This window comes from Temnothorax americanus, unplaced genomic scaffold, assembly GCF_048541705.1.
Source record: "Temnothorax americanus isolate GAGA-0224 unplaced genomic scaffold, ASM4854170v1 Scaffold2, whole genome shotgun sequence".
NCBI classification, from domain to species: domain Eukaryota; kingdom Metazoa; phylum Arthropoda; class Insecta; order Hymenoptera; family Formicidae; genus Temnothorax; species Temnothorax americanus.
Window position 1 is genome coordinate 881082 of NW_027509338.1, and position 22573 is coordinate 903654.

A 22573-nucleotide genomic window follows, 5' to 3' on the forward strand; every position below is an offset into this window, starting at 1 on the left:
AAACGCAATTATCGTCATAATTATTAATAAATTAATTCATCCATTTAGGTATATTTTACTAAAATATCAAGGTCATCCAAGGTGGTCCCCCCCATCTATACAATTACCAAAATTTTCTGGAATAAAAATGGAAAATTTAATTTGACATCGTAAGATGCAGTTAATTCTTCTTAAATAAAATCTCAACATTTTAAGATTGTACGTGGCGATGATTGGCCATCTATCACTGCAGTAGTCCAGGATCGATGCAAACACTTCGATGCACACATCGACAGAAAAAAATCAAATAGGAATTCTGTACAAGATACACACAGACAGACACGCAAGGATAAACCCCGTAAACTCAATGTAGATACGATAGAAAAAACTTTTTATATATATCCAAAATTACTTCACAACATCGACAATCGCCTTTCACAAGGTGTGCTAATATAATTGTACTTGTTCATTCATGTCACAACATTGTATTTCGAATTCCAATTCATGATAAAACTTATCAAACGATATTATTTCGTACACGTAGTTACGCATCGCGTGATGTGCATTTAAGCATATCACGTTAATAGAATGGAATTTGACAAACTTTCATTAAATTTGCAAAGATTTTTATACCATTAACTAAACTAATCATAAATTTGCTTTTGCGATAGCATAGTTTGTGTACAATTAGCAGAATGTATCCAATAATAAATTAAATCTTTACTTTTTACGATTAAATAGTGCTATTACGATTATATGTCGTTCGTTGACAAGACACATAAATTTAATATTCAATAAGTAATTACATGTACGATGGGAATATATATGAATACATGGATAGAGAGAAAGAGAGAGTGAGAGAGAAAGAGAGAGAAAGAGTGAACTGTACAAATCGCGTTTTATAGTTGGACTCACCAACGCAGGGATTGTGGTTCACCGTCGAGAAGATTTTGTCGCATCGCCGCTTGATATGATTATTCGGACATATGCAGCCGAACATTGGCGATAGTCGCAGTTGCGTCCAGGAATCATGACAAGCATCCCTAAAACAGTAATAGAGAACGTGGTTAAATATATAAGAATTACTGATTATGTGAAAAATATGCGTCTTACATTTTAGAAAATATATGAAAATAAGTGAAAAAATATAAAATAAATGTCACACAAAATAGTGAACAAAATAATATAATATAATAATAAGAAAGCTGGACCGCATTAAGTTATTAACTTCATGAAGATTGCTGGCTATTTAATTGCAGGATACGGAATCACGTTAATAACAGGCCACTGTGATGCATTGCTGCATTGTAATAATCGTGAGCCACCGCTTTACAAATATTATTAATTAATCGCAATGAATTCCCATTTCGCCTTGGGCCGCGTAAATCCCTCGCAGAAAGGATTAATGACTGGCCATCAAATATCGGCGTTTTGCCAAGTACATCGCGACCTACATCTGGTCCCCAATAGCCGTTAATAAATATTAAAATACGCAAGCTCCGATATTCATCGAGCTACCGTATATATACCATCGATATTTCGCTATATTTTTGCACATGTCTGTGTTCCAATAATTCGCGATAATTGCAAGACATTATCGATGCGATACATATCGGAATTTCAAAACGCGCATAATTAGCGACTGCTGTCTCTCTCTCTTCGTTGTATATATTGTATATTATAAAATAGCGTGTAGAAGCAATGGCGGAGTCTTTTATAAGTCCCGGCAAGTTTATTTAATAATGACATAATAATATAGTGTATAACCGACCCGTAAATAATTAATTTTTTGTAATAACTCGGAAAATTATAAAATTATAAAACAAGCTATACAATTTCCGATTGAGTTTGTGGAAACTCGATACCACTATTAAAATTACGATTAAATTAATGTAATACCGATAAGAATAACTCGGCGAGAAAGTACTAAAATTGCTGCATAAAAGTATGTAATATTTACGTAATAACAGTATAGTGTCTTATTTTGTTGCAAAGTTTATCCATGGCATAAAATGTTATTAATAAGATATGGTTACATATGTATAAACTATGAAATAGCTCATTTAAAATTTAGCTGAACATAATTACTAATATCTTCTTTTAACTGTTACCGATATACATATATTATACAATTATATCATATCTAATTATAATAATAAGTAGCAAAGCAATTAGAGAATTGTTATACATATATGTATATGTACAAAAAAAGAGAATTTTTAAAACTAAAGTAGACTTCTGCTTATTCTCTTCTTATCTTATCGGTTCAATTTACGTGCATGCACTCTACAGATTATAGACATACCAAATAACTTTGATCGTCAAAGCTATAGATCTAGCTTTTTTTTTCTTTTTGTCGTGGAAGTTTCGTTAGCTTTGCAGGAGTCAGTCGCGCGAGTTACACCACGCCTCATATCTGACGCGAGAACCTCGATCGGGAACTGAAACGTACTCAACTTCTTCCACCCTTTTCCCGGACGAAAATAACGTAGAAACTTTACGCGAATCCAGACCAATTGACTTTCGAACTTACACGAAAACGCTTAACGGACCTTTCCCGCACACCGACAATCCGCCACGAAGTAACAGCTCGATGCAGTTCGATGCACTCGGTGATGCACTGAGCGATTCGAGTTACTTCGCTAATGATAAGGAATCACATTAGATCGTTTTGTAACGTTGAAAAAGAAAGAATACCGCGAATAAAAAAATAATTTTTAAACATGTCTTGAAATAATTGAAACGATTTTAAATATTCGAGAGAAGTATATTTATATAAGCTAATATAGGTAAGCATAATTAATGTAATATAGCAGAAATAAATTTAAAATTAATAATAATAATAATAATAATAATAGTAATAATAGCAATTGATACAATTAATTTATTTCTTAGCTTTTTTAAATGTACGTCTTCTTACGCGTCTAATATACATAGATCGAATCTGCATCAAACACATTGTTAAACCAATATGGTACTGATCACTCTTTTAGTAAGAGAAAAAAAATATATGGATGAGCGCAAAGGAAGTGTAATAGGTAAAGGGATAAATTCGACATGGAGACTCTCGAGCTCAAAATTATTTGGGTTAATGGCACACGCACGCTACGGTGAATCTTGGTCGTCGAATTAAGGGTCAAAGGAGGCAAAAGCGAGCGAATGGCAAAGCTGGAACTGAAGGGACGGGGATGAGGGCGGGAGACTGGAGGCGGAAGATGCATCAAAGGGTGCAAAGGTTCACGTAAGAACGAGAGAACGCAAGTCACGTTTCATTCCGCATCCTGTGATTTTGTTTGACTTCTTTCTTTCTGTATAGGACGATGTTGTCGCTAAATATTTTTATTGTTTTATCGTAAAGCCCTAAAAGATTTATCGTTATCTTTGTAGAAATCAAAAGTTTAATTAATTTTAAAAGCGGGGATAAACATTTTTCCATCGTAATAAATGACATAAAAATATAAAGTATCAAATATTATTTATTTATTTATTTTATTATATTATTTTTGCACTCAGAGATTTAATTTGTAGTTATATTTACATACTATATTATTTAGTTACATATAATACGTTAAAAATACCGGGTATTACATGTTTAATAAAATAATCTGCAAATTATACTTTCGATTGCCTCGATTTCTCTTTATTTCGCAATAATATATTTTCACAGTTTTCTTCGTGCTACCTACATCGTTATTCTGTCACCATTACATCCGATCGCTTTGCTACTATATTGGATTCATATGGCAGCTGTGAGTTTCGCGCGGCAACCACGCAATGTTGCAGCGAATTTTGCGACTCAGTGATCCGCGCGTTTACGCCATTGCATTGGCGCAAATAAATCGCGTCACAGCGGTATAAATGCGCATAACCGGTTGGCTAAAATAAGAAATAACGGAGTGGAGATTCATGTGATCCTCATGTACCGAAATCTTCGCGACCCATGCAAGGATCCGTCGATTCTGCATATCTTATATCCGATCGAGAGGCGGCATATTCGTTTCCACCCCATTGAGACCGAAGAAACTGTTTCGAAGAAAGTTCGTTTCCTGAACAATTCGTTCTTTAAAGTACATAAAATCGCTTCTTTGGAACTTTCCTTCAATTATAAAGTTTTCGAAATTTGATCAAGAAATCCTTTACACACACACACACACACACACACACACACACACACACACACACACACACGCACACACACACACACGCACACACGCACACACGCACACACGCACACACGCGCACACACACACACGCGCACACACACACACACACACACACACACACACACACACACACAGAACATTGATTTTTGAAGAGTCAGATCGATATGAATAATAGAGTTAAAAGAAGTAGAAAAAAATTACTTCAGAATAAAACCTTAAAGTATAATTTGTAACATGTCGTTATTAAAATTTTTATAAGAATTAAATAAGCAAATATTTTTTTTAATTAAATAGCGTTAAATAAACGGATAATGTAGCTATTATGTAAATATCATAATTATTGTTAAAGTACGCTACTAAAGAAAAATGCAATAAAAGCAGAATGTATTTTTCTAATTAATTACATATTAACCCAATAAACCAAGCTAATAGCACTTATATTACTTTAATATAACGCTGATTATTTAACTTGGATATTCAAAATAACTATTGCGTTAGAGCTTCGCGAGGCGTAAAATCGAACTCCGGTCGAGTCGGATAAGACTGATCGTGAGATTTCCGCGGAGGATCGATAGTGAAACGAAGTGGTACAGACGCGAATTAGTCAGCCGTTTCTGCGAAGGAAATCGTGACGGCTCGGAAACATAGGAGTTTCTACGATTAGAAGTGTCAACGACAGAAACTCGAGATGTTGTTTCCCAATGTTCAGCCGATCGGTGATTCTGATTCGAAGGTATAAACCATAATCCTCCGTACGAGTTCGCTGTTAGAATATGGCTCAGAATGGATGGAAGATTTGTCAAAATAAAAGAAGTTAAATTGCTACAGATTGTGCCACGATACAGTCGACATTATCGACTGACATAAGCAGCACTGGAGAAAGAATATTTTATACAAAAAAGCAGCATCATAAATTCTATTTATCTTTATGATAACTATATTTTTTATTAATATTCAAAATAAGATTAAAAAGACGTACTTTCTTGAAATAAAAAAACAAAGTTTTTCTTCTAAAACTAAACATTTTTCTACACTTTTTAATCTTCTTTGAATATTAATAAAATAATTATCTGATAATATGTATATCAAGATAAATAAAATTTATGATGCTCCTTTTTGTATAAAATATTCTTTCTCTAGTGCTGCTATATGTATATATATAATTTGTAAAATTACATTTTTTTTGTTCGTGTGAGAAATTGGAATTCCTGAAAGGAGATTAGCGAAATAGATTTTATTATATAAAATCTAGGCGGGTATTGTGCAAAAATCGTGTAAAAAGCACGACTTAAATTCAATAAGCGCGCGGTGTCCTGAAATATTAGCGCGATGTTTAATATTCGGTGTGAGTAGGAAAAGGTTAAAATTCGTATAACATCGCTGCATTGGGCCAGAAGAGTTATTGCAATTTTCGTAATTTGTTCACGATATAAAATGCAAAATTAATTCTCGCAGAGATATTGCTGGCTGTTTAATTATCCATTGACAATCGATTCTTTGCGGAAAAAAATGACTAATTATCGGAAAACTTTAATGAGAAACTATTTGTAAGTGTCTATTTTTTCTAGTATTATACATAATGCTGAGGTAAAGGATTGTGTATCTCCATTACTATGAATTTAGAAAAAACGAGGTTCAAAGTTTTAAATAAGAAAGTAGCGTATTTTTTTAGATATAAAATAGAAAAATCAATTTGATTTTTTAAGTTTTTAATTAAGTAATTTAACATATTTAGCAGTACAACTGTCATATAACATGCTGTATCTCTAAAATTAAAGCACTATAAAAATTTTTAATATACGACTTTTTCTAAACATTGTATCTTAGGAACTAATAATGATAGACATAAGACCTTTTATTATTATACGATTTAAGTTCCTGGTAGGTATATTGTATATTGAAAAATGTATATTAACTCCATTTTGACAAAAACTGAAGATTCGATTCTTTACCTCTAAGGGGTATAGAATTATATAACTGTCTATCGCGCATCCTATTCTTTTTTATACATATTTTTTATAAAGTACTTTTTATGCCATGTGTACTACCAATCTCATACGTATACAAAAACGAGTCGTTTTTATAGAGGGAACGTTTTGACGAGAATGGAACAGGTTTCCCCGAAAGTTTGATAGCGATTCGCGATGAAACGGTCGTGTTATCGCAGATGAATTACAGCGAGGGTCCCATATGCGACCGCCATAGAGACCCATTCTGCGGCAGCCCGGGCACGAGCGAACTCACTCCACTTTTCGCCACACGGAGTCTGACGGGTTTTCCGACGAATGCGGCCGCCTGAACATCGACAAAAGCTATGCATAACCGGCATCGAAAAGCTACTGAATAATACATGCGCCTATCTCGAGTCTCGCGCGAATGATTAACGATGCGAGGTCCGAAAAGTCGAACCACTTTTCTTTTTTGCTCGCGTCTATTCCCACCCTTTTTCCTCGTCTTCTTGACTTCTTCGAATGTTCTCTCCGAATATAAAATTATGAAATGTACGATGTATACCTATAAATGTATCGTAATACCTGTTCTGCGCGAGACAAGTCTCCATAATTTGTATCTGCATAAAAACATGTTACACATAATTAATTGTAGACATCGATTGACAAAGAACTAATATTCTCTCTCTTGTTAGTCTCCGTTTTTATCGGTGTAATCAAAATTGCGCAGGCCGCGTTTCCCGCGTTATCTTTAACATTTACCGCTCACTAAAATGTTGATCGATGTCGGGCGTTTTAGCTCGCGGCTGTCGCAGATCATCTCTCGACGTGTATAAGATCATAGTCGCGACGATGGAAACTGGCGACCAACAGCTTGGTTAAGAGTTGTTTGACAGCGGGTATGAAGCCCGACTCGGGACAACCCTTACACCTATCACGTGACGATACGGCCTCATTAAAATTCATAAGGCGACTCGCCAGTTCCCGCTTTAACGCCCCACGTCGTACGGAGCGCGCATTATACATTTATAGATACCCTCGTGTATGTACGGAGTGTGTGCTGGCTTACCGCAGTATCTACTTATACACAGATGTTCGACGACTCGATATACACATAAGAAAACGCCTTTCATATATCTTTCATCAAATTGAATTTGCCTTATTTTTGCCTATTTAGCCTTATCTTCATAATTTTGACTAATTCTAAGGTGGAAATGTGACTCATCATCAATATAATAAAAATATTTTCTTAAATTTAAATTGTCAAAGAGATAAATTATAAAATGTTAATAACGTTTTAGTGTATATAAGTGCCAAGGTAAAGTGAATATTAAAACTTAATCAAGAAACGGCATCCCGTAAAGTACGATGTCAGTTAGCGCTAAAAGTAGGTATTTATTAAATCTTTGTTTCTCTGCCTGCCGGCTGCTTTCTCGGAGAAATCTTAGATAATGAAAAATATCTGCGCGTACATAATTACTATGAGTCGCGTCAGGAATAAGCTAACGAAAACTGTATTTACCTTTATTTCTATTTCCCCCATTTTCTCTCAACGCAGTGAGAGTTTGTCTCCTTTTCCCCCTTCGCTATTCTCTCCGAACCACTTTTACTCGCTCCTTTACTTTCTTTTTCTTCACTTCCCTCGGAAAGTTACGCCAGGCAAAGTCGGTGAGCCCGAAGTTTCGCGCTGGAAACTCGCAGTTGCAACTGCATTCTCCAATTGTGAGCATTGAGCGGGCGCACATACGGGAAAAGTTCGCAATTAGCGCTAATTACGCTCGAATGGTCGACAATTAATTCGCGCAATCTGCCCCTCAATCTCGGTCACGGTTACCAGGTTTTGCAAAATAGAGCAACGGCGCAGTTGCATTTCACTTGACTGATGACGTACGGCAAAATATATCAAGCGATAATTTAACGCCTTTTGAATCATTTACCTAAAATTAAACGGTTGATTAGTCAAAGCTAAAACGTGATTATTTGTATATTAATTCTCTTTTCTTCTTTTGCTAATTGCATACAAATTAGACATTCTACCACGTATATTCTGCACCGTTAAATATTATCTTCCCTAACATTAATATTATATATACATATATATTATTTATATATATTTATATATCACCAAAATTTATTTTCTTCCAAATACAAGAAATATTGTAAAAACGTAAATAATAAAATAAAATATGTGTTCTAAACACATTTGATGGACACACTATTTCATTTAATTTATATTTCAATATATCAATATTACGCCATTTAATTTTTGTTTATTATTATTACGCATTATATACATTTTTATTCAGGATACGTAAATAGAAGTTAATTTTCTATTTTTCCAAATGCACGGCCATTGTGTATGATTTTCATCGCAAATATTTGTATTACGTTTCAGCAACAGAACGCTTAATGTTCTTCGCTTAATGTTCTTCTCAATCAGCGAATACACGCTTTGCATTCTAAAGCGCTCCGGGATTGCATTTTGCGAATATGAAATCGTATTTCACGCCGGGCGAACATACGAAGGCAACGGTATTCGCGATGAAGGCAACGCTACATTACTCTTTATTCATATCCTGAGAAAGTTGCAATAACTTCAGCATCGTGCGATAAATGAGAAGTTTTATCGAAGTTCCGCCGCGCCGCACTTGCGCGGATTGCACGCGTTCCGCGCACAGCCAAACTTCGATATTAACGCTAATTAAGGACGAGATTAATTTCGGTACAAGAACCGCCATCCGGTTGATAAGTTGCAAAAAGACAAGTTTAGTCAAGCGGATTTAATTGCAAAGATAACTGCAATGCTAAAAAAGTGCCTTTAAGATATACAACAATATTTTGCACCAAAAATCACGATATTATGAAAATTATTCCAATTATCATTGATTAAATTACTCTATAATCGATTAAAACATTCATAAACGAAATATTATAATCGAATAACTATTCAACTTGTCGAGCTATTTCACACGGTTTCAATCTACTTTTGTCTAATTAACGTGCAATTTATTGAGATAATGATGGCGAGCGCAAGAAAGCAAAGACAAACATGCGTCGCGCAATGCGCTCCTGCGTTAATTGACTAATCGCGTATTTGCAATCGCTCTTGTGACCAATGGTAAGAGTCGTATCGTCGCTATCGCTCTCCTTCGCCCGGGACGTGCCGGAATTCGCGTTGAAACCATCGAAAATCCCATTATACGGAACTACGGCCTTGTAATTATGGCGTGGCGAGTCGCATACGTGCCGCACGTACGTGGCATCCTGTTACGCGTTCGCAGTGTTCGCACCCCCTCCCCTCCTTTCCCGTGTGCGCACACACACACATACATACACCCGGGCATTTGTCACAGCTCGCGATGCAACGAGAAATTTAGTGCACGATAAGGTCGTTGCCGTCGAAAGAGCGCTCGCGAAATTATGGGGCCGATTTTTGAAGAGAGATAGCCAAGGAGTGGGAGCGGCGCTAAATTTGAAGCTTTACCGCTCGCTTTGTGAAAAACGAGGGTCCCCTTCTGTGCTTCCCCGAATAAATGCGTGTCGGAATTTCGAGTTTTCCGAATGCGTCATTATTTATACGGCGGTGAGAGTTTTTTTTTGTAAGTCTCCGGGGCACACAGCCGCACACATTTTAATGCACACACGTGCACGTATTTACTCGTCACGGTCAGGCTTGCAACACGGCCAGGAGATTCGTATCGCGATAACGTCGTTCATGCGCAAAACGCTTGGGAAATTACAACCGCGATTTTTGAAAAGAGATATCAGAACGACGAGAGTGTGTAAAATTCGAGGTTTTCGAAACTAACGTACAAAACTTTGTTGAAAAAAAAGAATAATGTTTTTTCTTCCGCGGGACAGTCACCGCGACGTTTTTAGAAAATGCAATTTACGAGGCTTGCATTCAACGCTCGGGGACGGCGCGGGATATTCGGGACTTCGGGATTCATCAGCGTAATGCGATCACAATGATTAAGGGCAGTGGAGTGGACGACGTTGGTAGCGAGAGAATGAACGAGCGAAAAAGAGAGAGAGAGAGAGAGAGAGAGAAAAAGAGAGAGAGAGAGAAAGAGAGAGAGAGAGAGAGAGAGAGAGAGAGGCTGAAGAGAGGTTGAAATACACGGAAGAGCGGTGGCAGGTGGAAGAGAAACCCGTTCTCACCTGCATATTGTATGCCGTATGCTGCGAGTTTACCGTACTGAATTACAACCGCTCTCCGCCCCGCGGTTGCTTTCACGTTGCGCGCTCTCGTTTCTGGTGCCCTCCCCGCAAATCCTCCCCGCTCGCGCGCGGTTGTGTATGCCAGGCACGAGACTAACGCATAAATTAACACTTTGCCCTCTTCATTTTGCCGGACCCAGAAATTCTTCGGGGCGCCGGCTGCGCTCGAAATCCTGGGTGTAATTAACCTTCAAGTTAACTACCGCGTATCGCGGTTACCGTTGTTACTCGGAATCTCGCGAATTAGGGCAATTCCGGGGGTCCCCGCGAGCCGGGATATCGGCTTTCGATCGCCAGGGATCACCGCACGGGATTTCGCTCGCGCGAGAATCGAGCTGATGGATGGATGCTCGACTTAATTTCGCGCTCGTTCCCGCATGGCCGCGTATTAAAAATAAATACGTTGAAAGGATACAGATACGGTCGATCTAATCCTGAAACATAATTAGATTTCCTGTGGCAATGTACGCCGTCATAGTCAAGTAATCTTAGTATCTTTAATACCATTTTAGTATACATCAATTATATGTTCTAAAATATAGAAGTACGTATAACAAAAGATTATAATATGATAAAAGTATAAATTATTTTAGAAAATATATTTAAAAAATATTTTATGTTTAAGATAATCACAAAATAATTAATATTACTTGGATTGTCTCTAAATCAGCTGTTCTTGAGTAATAAAAAGAATGTAATAATATATTGAAGAATGTAAAAGGTATGACAACTACACACATAGACTTTATAGATCATTCGACTTGCTTCGGACTTCGAAGCTTAAGAAGAAGATACCGCGCACACATAATGTTTCCTTCAGCTATTTCAAACTTCAAGTTTTGCCACGCTAGGACACAATGATGATGCGTCCCGACGCGAGCGCGCGTAATTCTCGGTCGTGCACGGCATATCAGGACGTGCGTAAAAAAGAGCGACGGAAAGAAGGAGCTGGACCGGAAAGAGAACTCGTGGGCGAGCAAGGCGCGGGGATGGCGCTTTCAACCGCATTGCAGAATTACCCGGCCAAGTTCCTGCTCGGAGAGCATAAAACAACCGCCAGCGGCTGGCTGGCCGACGCCGAAATTTATGACGCGCTTATATGCCGAAATGGAAAAGCGCATGGAAGTCAGTCCCTTACCCAACTTCGCGCTGCCGGCCGGATAGTATCGGCGCTTGAGTTTATCGAAACTTCACGCGGCGATTGCGAATTACTGAGGATGGAATACATGACACATGGCCAACCTTTTATACCGCCATACGTGAATATACCGTCATCCCAATCTCATAACACATCTTGAATTCACTTTCAGTTTGACTTTTTAACTGGATAAATAGGCTAGTTAAATCTTTCTTTCATAAAACGACCGTGTGATGTATTTTTATAGACCCACCTTCTTCTTAAACTGAATATCAATAAATAACATATTTATTTCTTGAGCACTCGTAGTCCAATAAAATTTTATTTTGGTGTTTACATCTCTTCTTTTTATCTCAGATCTTTAATTAATTGTTATAACTATGCCGATAAGAAACCGTTATGCTCGGCATATTGATCGTACGGACGCTGATCGTCTCTTTTCGTATTGCTAACAGATATGGGGCGCAATTACGCGCGCCACGCGCAGGATGACATCGACGTCAACAGCTTCATCGACCCCGAAGAGAGGGAAGTTCGGCCTTTACCGAACAACATCGGTCATGCTTCTGGCTTTGATGGTCTGCTATGAGCATCTACGCTTGCCACCTACCCCTGGCCTTGTCTCCCTACTCTACCTTCCTTATTTCACGTGCAATTGTAAGTGCTGATCCTCCGCGCCAGGAATCGCGGCCGCACGTCCGCGCCAGTTTCTCGAGATGTAACTCCGTAGATCGTGACTGCGCGAATCCACCCGGGGGAGACATACGTTCGCCGCTACGTCATTTCCATTGAAACTACCTCGATGGACGCAATATGTCTTGTATTAAAGAGTCCGACATAGTGTCAAGAATGTAACGCAAAAACTTGCGAGGAAAGTTGTTTCGTTATTCTTTTAAGCATTTAAATAATAATGCTTAGATTCTTAAACTCTCTCTCATTCGCAGATATTTGAATTCTTTTACATATATTTTAATTCTCAAATTTTCAAAATTTTGTATTTAAAGATATTTTTAACGTTTCTGAATTTTTATAGCATGATATAAATGACAATAACGCAACAATTCTCAATTAATAAGATGTACATGGCAAATAATGAAATTATTTAATTAACTGCCATTATCATAAAAGAGTATTTTAATCAATAACAATGTTATATGTATTGACAATCCCTTATTAAAGCCAACGCACGCGAGAAAATTGGTGCAATGACATGAGAATTTCTCACAACTAATCAGAGCATAAAATGCATGATTAACAATGGGATTATTTAATTATTTGCTATTATAACGGAAGATTATTTTAATTAATGACAATATCATATGAAATGACAATCCCGAAGCTAATGCATGCGAGAAAGTAGTAATAACGAAAATTCTCAGTTAATAAGATCATATGCACGGTAAACAATGAATTATTTAATTAATTATCATTATTATAAAAAAATTTTAATCAATGATAATATCATATAAACCGACAACCTCTGTCGTAGCTAATGCACGTGAGCAAACTGACGCAATGACGCGAAAGAATTTCCCCTATTAACAAGATCACAGGTACGCGTAGTAAACAATGGGATTATTTAATTAATTATCATTATTACGAAAAATTATTTTAATAAATAACATTATCATATAAACTGACAACCCCTGTCGAAGTTAACGCATGTGAGAAAATTGGTGTCACGCGGTCGTATCACACCCACTGATTATGTGCGATGAAACGCCCGGCCTACTCGCTCTCCTAGTTATTAAGCATGCCCCTGTTATATTATTATACGTCGATATAATACGTGTTTTACAAACTGCAACGCATCTGAAAAGGCTGTGTACTTTGATGTCACGGTATCAGTACTAATATTACGTTTTCATCAAAGTTTACGTCAAAACCGCAGCGCGTATTTGTTCGGAGAATATAATCGAGATGTAATGCGCGATTCGCTCACACGATCGATCATCCGCGTACCTCGCGGAACTTTATCCCGACTCTGCCCGTGGATCAATCTGATCCATCAAGGAAAGATGAATCCGCCGCTCGTTGAACAACCTAAGATTCGCGTGCCGGAAGAAACGGTGAATAAATCAAATCGCAAATACGTTTGACGTGTGGTCAGATTGCAAAGTTTTCCGCGAAATTGGCCGCAAGTCGAGCTCTATCACCGAGACCGGGAAGATCGCGCGCGCGCGCTCGTTTCGCTCCATTCCTGGATTGCATCGCGGGAATTGTCGGTGCGTCGTTTCTCCCGATTGATTGCGCTAACGCGAAAATTGTCACGGTGTAAAACGATGTAACATTACGATGCGACGCATCAAGAAATTTTATTCCGATTGATTAGAGACGAGCCGAAATAAGAAAGTAATCTGACATACGCTAGCTGACAATGCTTCAATTCATTGAAATTTTTGGATTTATTTGTTATATATAGAAAGATATGTATATTCATATTTAGCAATATCTATGTTATAACATACAAGTATTTAATAATGTAATATAATGTAATATATTATATTCACAAATATTTTTCTTTCTTTGGAAAATAAGAATCAATATCGATTTTACAGCTATATAAGTAATAAACTCTATCATATCGTAAGCCTCAAATTAATATGAACTTAACGACGATGCGCTTCGCGCAACAAATCGCAAAATTTTCTGATCATTTCGCATATCGATCGAAAATTAAGCGGGTCCGAGTAGTCGCGTAATTAGTCATGTAATCCCATGGAGAATATGCGGAGAAGTTCGAGGAGACTGAATGAAGGAGGGATCCAAGGTGGACTCGGGGGAATTCGCGAATCCGGTCACGGTAGAAATTAATTTTCGACCAGTGGCGGCGGCGACGGGGGAGGGAATGTAATGGCGTCTAGAAATCATCAGGAGTAATCGTGCTAATTCGAGACTTCGTCCACTTCGCTTTAGCTCCTCGTATTCCGTCGATATTCGGCCGAGATCTTGGAAAGTATTTGCATAATAGTGATATAAATTAACTTGAGAAATATAAAAAAATAGAGTGCGTTTGTAATTTTAAAATTATTTCAAAACACTTAAACATCTGTCTATTTGCTCGTTTAAATTGCATCATTTATATCGTTAAATCTCCCCCGACGGGTTCCTACCTTGCCGAACCCTCGGAGCGGGCGTGCGTGGTTCGCGGGACGCGGGGAACGACGGAACCGCTCGGCAGACCCGGTGTTCTCGGGGGCTGCGGGTGGCCGCCTTGAGGCGGGTGGGGGGCTTAAGGGCGCGCACGGAGATCACCCGCTCAGGGGTGTAGCCGGGCGCGCCCGACCAAAAGGAACCCCCCAAGCCAAGGTGTGAGCGACCGTGCTGAGGGCTGCATGGCGCAGGGGTGCTGCGTCACAAACGGTGCCTCCCGGAAACCGGGCGACCTCCGGGAGTATTTAGCCAAGCCCCGGGCATTCGCGGCTCTGCCCGGGTGAGATCGCGCGACCGCGGTACTCGTGGGACAAAAATGCAAAAAAATAATATAAAAGAAAAAAACACGGAGTATGAGGAGGTCCTCCAGGACGTAGCCACCTTAGGTGACGAACGACCTGAAGAAGTTAGACCGGACAGCTTAGGGAAGGAGCCGGACAAAACCCAGCCACAAGCTGGTAAAAACCGGATAAAGTATAGCGGGGCGGCACGTCGTCGTTATAAGAAGCAAAAGCAGATGGAGGGGAAAAGCAGCGCTGAAAAGCCTGCTTCTAAACCAAACTCTGCTTCTGCGACAATGCCAGGGACGGGGGAGCGAGCTTCCGTTGGGACGTGCAAGCGAACCAGATCGGAACAGAGCACACCCAGTCCCAGCACTACACGATTGAGCAAAAGGCCTAAGATTGCTGCAGATCAGAGGATTTTTGCCCAAGCAACATCCGGCTTAGCAAGGGTGGCCATGGTTTTCCATGGAGTATCCCGAGTGAAAGCTGGACCAAAAAAAAGCTGTGCTTTTGAGGGATAAGGTGAAAGAGGGTATCCTTGGCATTGCGAAGGGTACCAAAGCTCCTACCTTTAAGGGCACAGCAGATAGGGACGGTGCAGTTATTTTTAACTGCACCGATGCAGAAACCGAAGGGTGGTTGCGAAGCCTAACTTCGGTTTTAGAGATAAATGGGGTTCGGCTGCGTGCGGTGCAGCTCGATAAACTGTCTAGGCGTCATCGGGTTGTAGTGCACGTGGAGGACCCTAAAATGCCTGTCAAGGAAGCGATAGAGCTACTTGACAGGCAGAATGAGGGTCTCCAAGCCGCGGACTGGGTGGTCGCGAAGGGCAGCGAAAGTAGGGATGCTACAAGCACCCATTTCGCTGCCCTTATTGAGGAGGGAACGTTGAGTGCTCTTAAAGCACTCAACTTCAAACCCTTCTGTGGTCTCAGCCAGGCAACAGTTAGATTGCCTGGAGGGGACCGCAGGGGGAAGTTAGAAAGGAAGGAAAATGGGCCGGGGACTGCCTAATCAATGGCGGACTCCAACATCCCTTTTACTCAAATCAACTTGCATCACAGCAAATGCGCCTCGGCGGTTTTAGCCAGGTGCGCAGCTGTGATGCACACAAACATTTATTTTTCATCCAAAAGCCGTGGCTCGTCAAGGGACACATTAAGGGCCTTGGAGGTTGTGGTAAATTGTTCAAAGCAGACAACGCAAAAAGACCAAGAGCCTGTATTGTGGCGAAAGGTTTAGATGCTTGTCTATTACCACAATTCAGCGACGGCGACCTAATGGCTGTAAGGCTGAAACTTAAAACAGGCGATGGAAGGATCAGGGACCTGATAGTGGGGTCTGTTTACATGCCCTACGATTCAGAGGAACTACCACCCCAAAGAAACATGATAGAGCTAGTAGCATATGCGAAGAAAAGAAGACTAGAACTTCTTTTGGGCTGTGATGCGAACTTACATCATTTGGTGTGGGGAAGTTTCGATATAAACCCGAGAGGAGAAAGCCTACTTGACTTCATCATGAGCATTAACTTGCAAATCTTAAATAGAGGAACAGAACCCACTTTCCTGGACTCTAGAAGACAAGAAGTGATAGACATCACGTTGTGCACGAGGGGTGTGGTGAATTTAGTGGCGGGATAGAGGGTCTCAAATGAACCTTCAGGATCCGACCACAGACAGATCCGCTTCGATTTTGTGAACTTACAAAAAGATAAACAATGGGGAAAAAATCCCAGAAAAACAAACTGGAAGGGCTTTAAATCCGACTTAGTCAGTCGGCTAAAAAATACACCAACCAGATTCTACATAAAGGAGGACTTGGAGATCGCAGCGAGTTTCGTAAGCAATGTTATCAGGGAATCCTTTAAACTAAATTGCCCATTGAGACCGAGAAATGCCTCGGCCGGGGCCTCATGGTGAAACGAGGAGCTATCGAGGTTTAGGACTGGGGTAAGAAGGCTTTTTAATAGGGCTAAAAATATAAATACGTTGAAAGCCTGGGAAGAGCACAGCTGCTCAGCGAGACTACAAAAAAGCGATAGTTAACTCCAAAAGAACGGGGTGGAAAAACTATTGCGAGAGAATTGAGAGTGCTCCGAAAACATCCAGACTCTGCAAAATCCTCTGCAAAGAGAGTGACCCACAGTGAAGCTGTCTCAAGCTCCCTAATGGAGAATTCACAGAAACAACTGAGGAGAATTTGAATCATTTCATGGAGACCCACTTCCTGGAATTTCAGAAATCCTCTTCAGACACAGAGAACCAACGACAACCTAGGGCTGTTTATAAGCCCAGGGCTTGGGCGTTGGCAGCAAAGGTGGTTTATCCACAAGCGGTGGAGTGGGCGGTTCGCTCCTTTGAGCCCTATAAGGCTCCGGGACCGGACGGCATACTCCCTCTGCTTCTACAAGAAGGACTCGAGGAGCTAATAGGCCCATTGACTAAAATCTTTAGGTCAAGCATAGCCCTAAGACATGTTCCGCAAACATAGAGAGCCACTAGAGTGGTCTTCATACCTAAGCCTGGCAGAAATAGACACATTAAAGCCAAAGATTATAGACTCATCAGTTTGCCTTTTTTCCTGTTGAAGACCTTGGAAAAGCTAATAGATAGGTTTCTCAAGAACGGACCATTAGTGGACCACCCTCTAGCTGGTGCTCAGTATGCCTACAGGGAGGGCAGGTCTACGGAAACTGCCCTACACCACCTGATGGGCAGGATAGAAAGGCAGCTGGAGGCGAAAGGATACGCTATTAGAACCTTCTTGGACATCGAAGGGGCGTTTGATAACACCTTGAAAAAAATCATTAAAGGGACACTGATTGCACATGGGGTCCCGGAACCGCTAATAGACTGGGTGGAGGACATGCTGGCGGGGAGGAACCTAACAGTCACGCACAGTAATATCAGCATCACTGGTAAACCGGGCAAAAGGTGTCCGCAGGGTGGGGTCCTGTCCCCTCTGGTGTGGTGCCTTGTAGTCAATGACCTACTAGTAAAACTACAAAAGAAAGGGTTCCTGACCAATGGCTATGCGGACGATATAGCCATAGTGATCACAGGTTCCTTCTTCTTAGATACCCTAAGAGACCGCATGAACGTTGCCCTAAAAATCGTTCAAAAATGGTGTGAGACCAAAGGATTGATGGTTAACCCATCAAAGACCAACACACATAATGATCTTCACCAGAAAATACAAACCAGAACCCATTAAGCCTCTTAAGCTCTGGAGGAAGAATATCCTCTTTACAACCTTAGTTAAATACTTGGGACTATATATAGATACCAAACTTAACTGGAAAGTATATCTTGCAAAGAGCAAGAAAAAATTCTACTCATGCATGTGGATGTGTAGAAGAGCCATGGGAAAGTCTTGGGACATCAAAGCTCCTATAGCACTATGGTTATACAAAGCGGTATTGTTACCGAGACTATTTTATGCATCTGTGATCTGGTGGCCCAGGACAGAGAAAGAAAAAGCGAAAAACCTTCTAAAAAACCTACAAAGAAGCTACTTAAAGGCTGCAGTAGGGGCTATGAGGACTACCCCCACAAAGGCGCTAGAAATTGCACTCTGTGTGCCTCCACTAGACCTGGCCGTAGTAAACGCAGCGAGGAACACAGCTTATAAACTAAGGTGTCAGGGAGAATGGAGAAATACAGGAACGGGACATACAAGGCTCGACCTGTTCCAGAAACACTTTTTCACTTTAAAACAAGATAGAGTTCCTAAAAAATACCAGTTGGTAAAACACTTTAAGATACAAATACCAACTACAAAAGAATGGTTTGACCCGGGGGGAGTCAGGGATCCCAATGTGGATCTATGGTTCACTGATGGGTCAGGCATTAATGACTGCTTTGGGGCAGGATTTTACGGGCCAAAGGAGAACCACAGAGAGAGTATTCCTGTGGGAAGCCACTTAACTATTTTTACAGCTGAGATACTGGCTATCCTAAAGTGCGCGAAACACTTGCTAAACAAAGATACGAAAGAAAAGAAGATAAACATCTGCTCGGATAGTAAAGCAGCCATACAAGCGCTGGCATAAACAACTACCGAATCAGCATTGGTTTGGGATTGCATGCTAGCATTAGAAAAACTAAGCGGACTTAATAGGTCACGCTAGTATAAGTGCCTGGGCATCAAGGAATACCAGGGAACGAAACCGCAGACATGCTTGCTAAGAAGGGGGCTAATGAAGCACCAATTGGCCAGGTGACGGGAATACCCTTTGCAGTAGGCAAAGAAATCATCAAAAGTCGCCTAAAAAGGGAACACCTGGACAGGTGGGAGAAGTTAAAAACCTGCCGCCAGGCCAGGACTTTGATGAAAGACAGCAGACCAGGTAGGGCTAAAGAACTACTGACGCTGAGTAAACAGAAACTGAGAATAGCGTTGGGATTGCTTACTGGTCACTCCACCATACTCAGAGCACACCATTTTAATCTCGGGCTCGCAGAGCAAAAGACATGTCGCCTTTGCGGAGACGAGAAAGAAGACAACGTACACACATATAATATGCCAATGCCCGGCATTTATATGCAAAAGATAAAAAACCTGGGGGTGTATGTACCTAACTCCACAGGATCTAAAAAATGCTAGGGTTACAGATCTGATAAACCTGGTACAAGGCTCCGGACTGTACCTCGAAACCTAGCAAAAAACAAGTGGGAAGGCACAAAGGATCAACTAGATCTGGTAGCCGACAGGGACTCTGATGGTGGTACCTCCCACTAGTACTACGACTACTACTACTACTACTATCGTTAAATAGTTTAAATTAAATTCTAACACAATATTTCGAGATTAGAAATATTGTTCGTAAAAAGATGTATAGAACATAAAAGAATGTATATAGAATGTTTCAGAACTATCGGAATTTTCTTACATTTACGCATGCTTTAATTAATCTGACATTGATTTTTGTAACAAAGTTTTAATCTTCCAAGAAGAAAATCTTCTAAGTTTTCTGTATAAAGTGTTACATTTCTTCGTAATTAATTCTCAAATTTCTTAATTCTGCAAAATCAAATATACCTACTACAAATTATAATTAAAACATAAATTTCTAATGTAAATTAAAAATATTCATATATATTTTTCTATTATTATCTATATTTGCTCTATTAAAACTTTAATCCATTAAAATATTTTATTTCTTTATATCCTTACAAAATAAAATTCATATTAACAGATAGGGAGAAGAACAAAGAAAAAAAAAGAGTGTGTCTAAATTATTCAAAATGTTGAAAAAAATATTTAAGAGATACTCAATAGAGCCGAGAGAAACTTAATAAGGAACACATAAATCTCAAACCAGACTACCGCGATACACAAGAATATGGCAGAACCAACCAATTTTCCTTTCTCGCGCAATTCTCTGAATTGGGAGAAGATGAACGAGACGCGATTATCCGATAAAAACTAGCCGTTCGAAATCGGGTAAATATATTTATCAAGCAACACGAGCGATCGTTCGGTCAAGCGAAAGCGGCGTCGCTATTGTCACGATCGGACATTAACGGATGGCTTCCGCGGCTCGGCCGCGCATAAGATGCAACCATTTTTTCCCAAGCACCGGCAACTTTTCATTCTCTACCGCGCGCCGCGATGCATCCGAGATGCTGCATTCGATCGCGTGCGATCGATGCGCTCCTGTCGACCGGTCTGACTTGATACTTAAGGAGGTTGAAGCAGTTTGGTCAACTCTAGATTTTAGTTTGTAAAAAATATATATGATAGTATAGGATCTACCGCATGTGTGAGAATTATTTCAGATTTATTGACCATCCAGAAGCTGAGATATTAATTTCCAAAAATGCGTCGTTTTACATGGGGTTATATGGAAAAAGCGTTGACGGCGATGATTGATCCCAATTTTCTTTAATATCTAGTCTATATAAACGCTCAAAAAACGTGCCTACGCGTACAGTAAATTAATGCGAACATTTAGAACGCAAAAAAACACGTAGTCACCATCTAATAACAAATATATTACAAGTTAAAGCGATCGAAATTAGACTGAAATAGCAGTTGATAGTTTGCGAGTAGGTTAGATGTGACAACGCAGCGTCGCCCGCGTTTTGGCTGTACCCGAATCCTGTCGGTATGTGCACATTTTTGTGGTTCTCTTCCGTGCTATGTCCACGATTTTTTGGTTCTCTTTGGAAATAAAACCAAAAAATCATGAATCTAACGGAAGAAAACCAAAAAATTGTGAACATAACATAAAAGAGAACCCAAAAATCGTTGACATTACCACAAAATAGTAGACACAGCACGGAAGAGAACCAAAAACGTGCACATATCGACAGGATTTGGGTATAGCCAAATCGCGGGCACCTAACCTTATCCAGAATGACAGAAAATTCACTGGCATGTTTACGTTTAGCAACTGCCGTTACGTGGCTCAACACGGAGGCGAGTACTGCTACCAACCCCATAAAAGTGAAACGTTGCCAAGTTTCAGTCGTATTTAATATAATCGACGGAAAGTTATTAAAAAATCGATAGCTAGCTTATATAATTGTCAAGGGAGCTACCAGTAAGAATCATTATTTCATTCTATCAACGGCAAAACATATATATTCATGCCTTTTTTATATTGAAATAATTAGCAATACCACAAGTTTTCAAGTTGGCATTGGGAAAAAAGTGTTTCGTTTTTAGCTAATTAAAATATAAAGATGCATAATATGATACTTTTACTATACGTTTTATGCAATAGCAGCGTATGGAGAATAAAATATATGATACCTAATACAGATTTTTTAATGACCTAATAAAAAACTTTTTTCTAAACCGTCAATTGACTCAACTGGATCGCTTCAACCTCCTTAATCAAAATTGCTTACGACATTTCAATAGTATCGAACTAATTTGTATTATCCGCGCATTACACTGTCAATATACCTACTTATATTTAGCACATCTCAAAAATAAAATCTCATTATATCTATTTTTTTTTCATTTAGTCGGATGTAATAAACAGCGAAAATTTGAAGTTAAACGAGATTCATTGTAGCCGCGAGAGATATATATAGAATCACTTTTTTCCGCTTCCTGCACGTTTAACGCTGTCGCGTCAATTTAGTTCATTATTTCGAGAACAACTTTTATTTAGAACAACTTTATTGGAATTGAACGAGGAGAATGGCGAGAAGAAAGAGGAGAGAGCGTCAGAGCGAAAGAATAAAATGGCAAAATCGATTACTCGCAAAAAGTCTGTCCTTCGTTAAGGAACCGCCTTGTCGTCATCTTTGTCCATTTCGGCGGAGCTCATACGTGAATCGCATCACCCGCTGTAATTACGCTGCAACCTCGAAAAACTCGTTAATCTGGAAGATAATCAACCCGCCGAAATGTAAGCTCGAACGCGCCGCGCCTCGTCCGCACCGGCTCGACGGTACCCATTAAGTTTCCATACGTGCGCGGAAAATTAGCGAGATAAATTCGCAATGCGTAGGAAACGCTCGGCGAAAAGAGCGAGAGTCACGATCATAAATTGCAAATGCAATTGAAGTTTGTACATTCTCGGTCACCGGTCTGTGGATATATTGTCACAATTTCTAGTGGTAACTATAAGTAAATTTTAACTGCTTTTGTTACTTCTTTGCTAATAATTGGTAAGTAGTAGAAAATGACGTAGTTGCATTTGTAATTTATAAGAGGATAAGACAT

General features: G+C 39.6%; 1 protein-coding gene across 3 annotated transcripts in view; it reads right to left on the reverse strand.

The window, feature by feature from the left end:
- Gfrl (Glial cell line-derived neurotrophic family receptor-like) overlaps positions 1-22573 on the reverse strand; it is a 364389-nt gene that overhangs the window by 65522 nt on the left and 276294 nt on the right. For all 3 annotated transcript variants that reach the window (XM_077405673.1, XM_077405674.1, XM_077405675.1), the window contains exon 5: positions 895-1022. In XM_077405673.1, coding sequence (XP_077261799.1) covers positions 895-1022 — 128 coding nt within the window. The remainder of the gene's footprint in view (positions 1-894; positions 1023-22573) is intronic.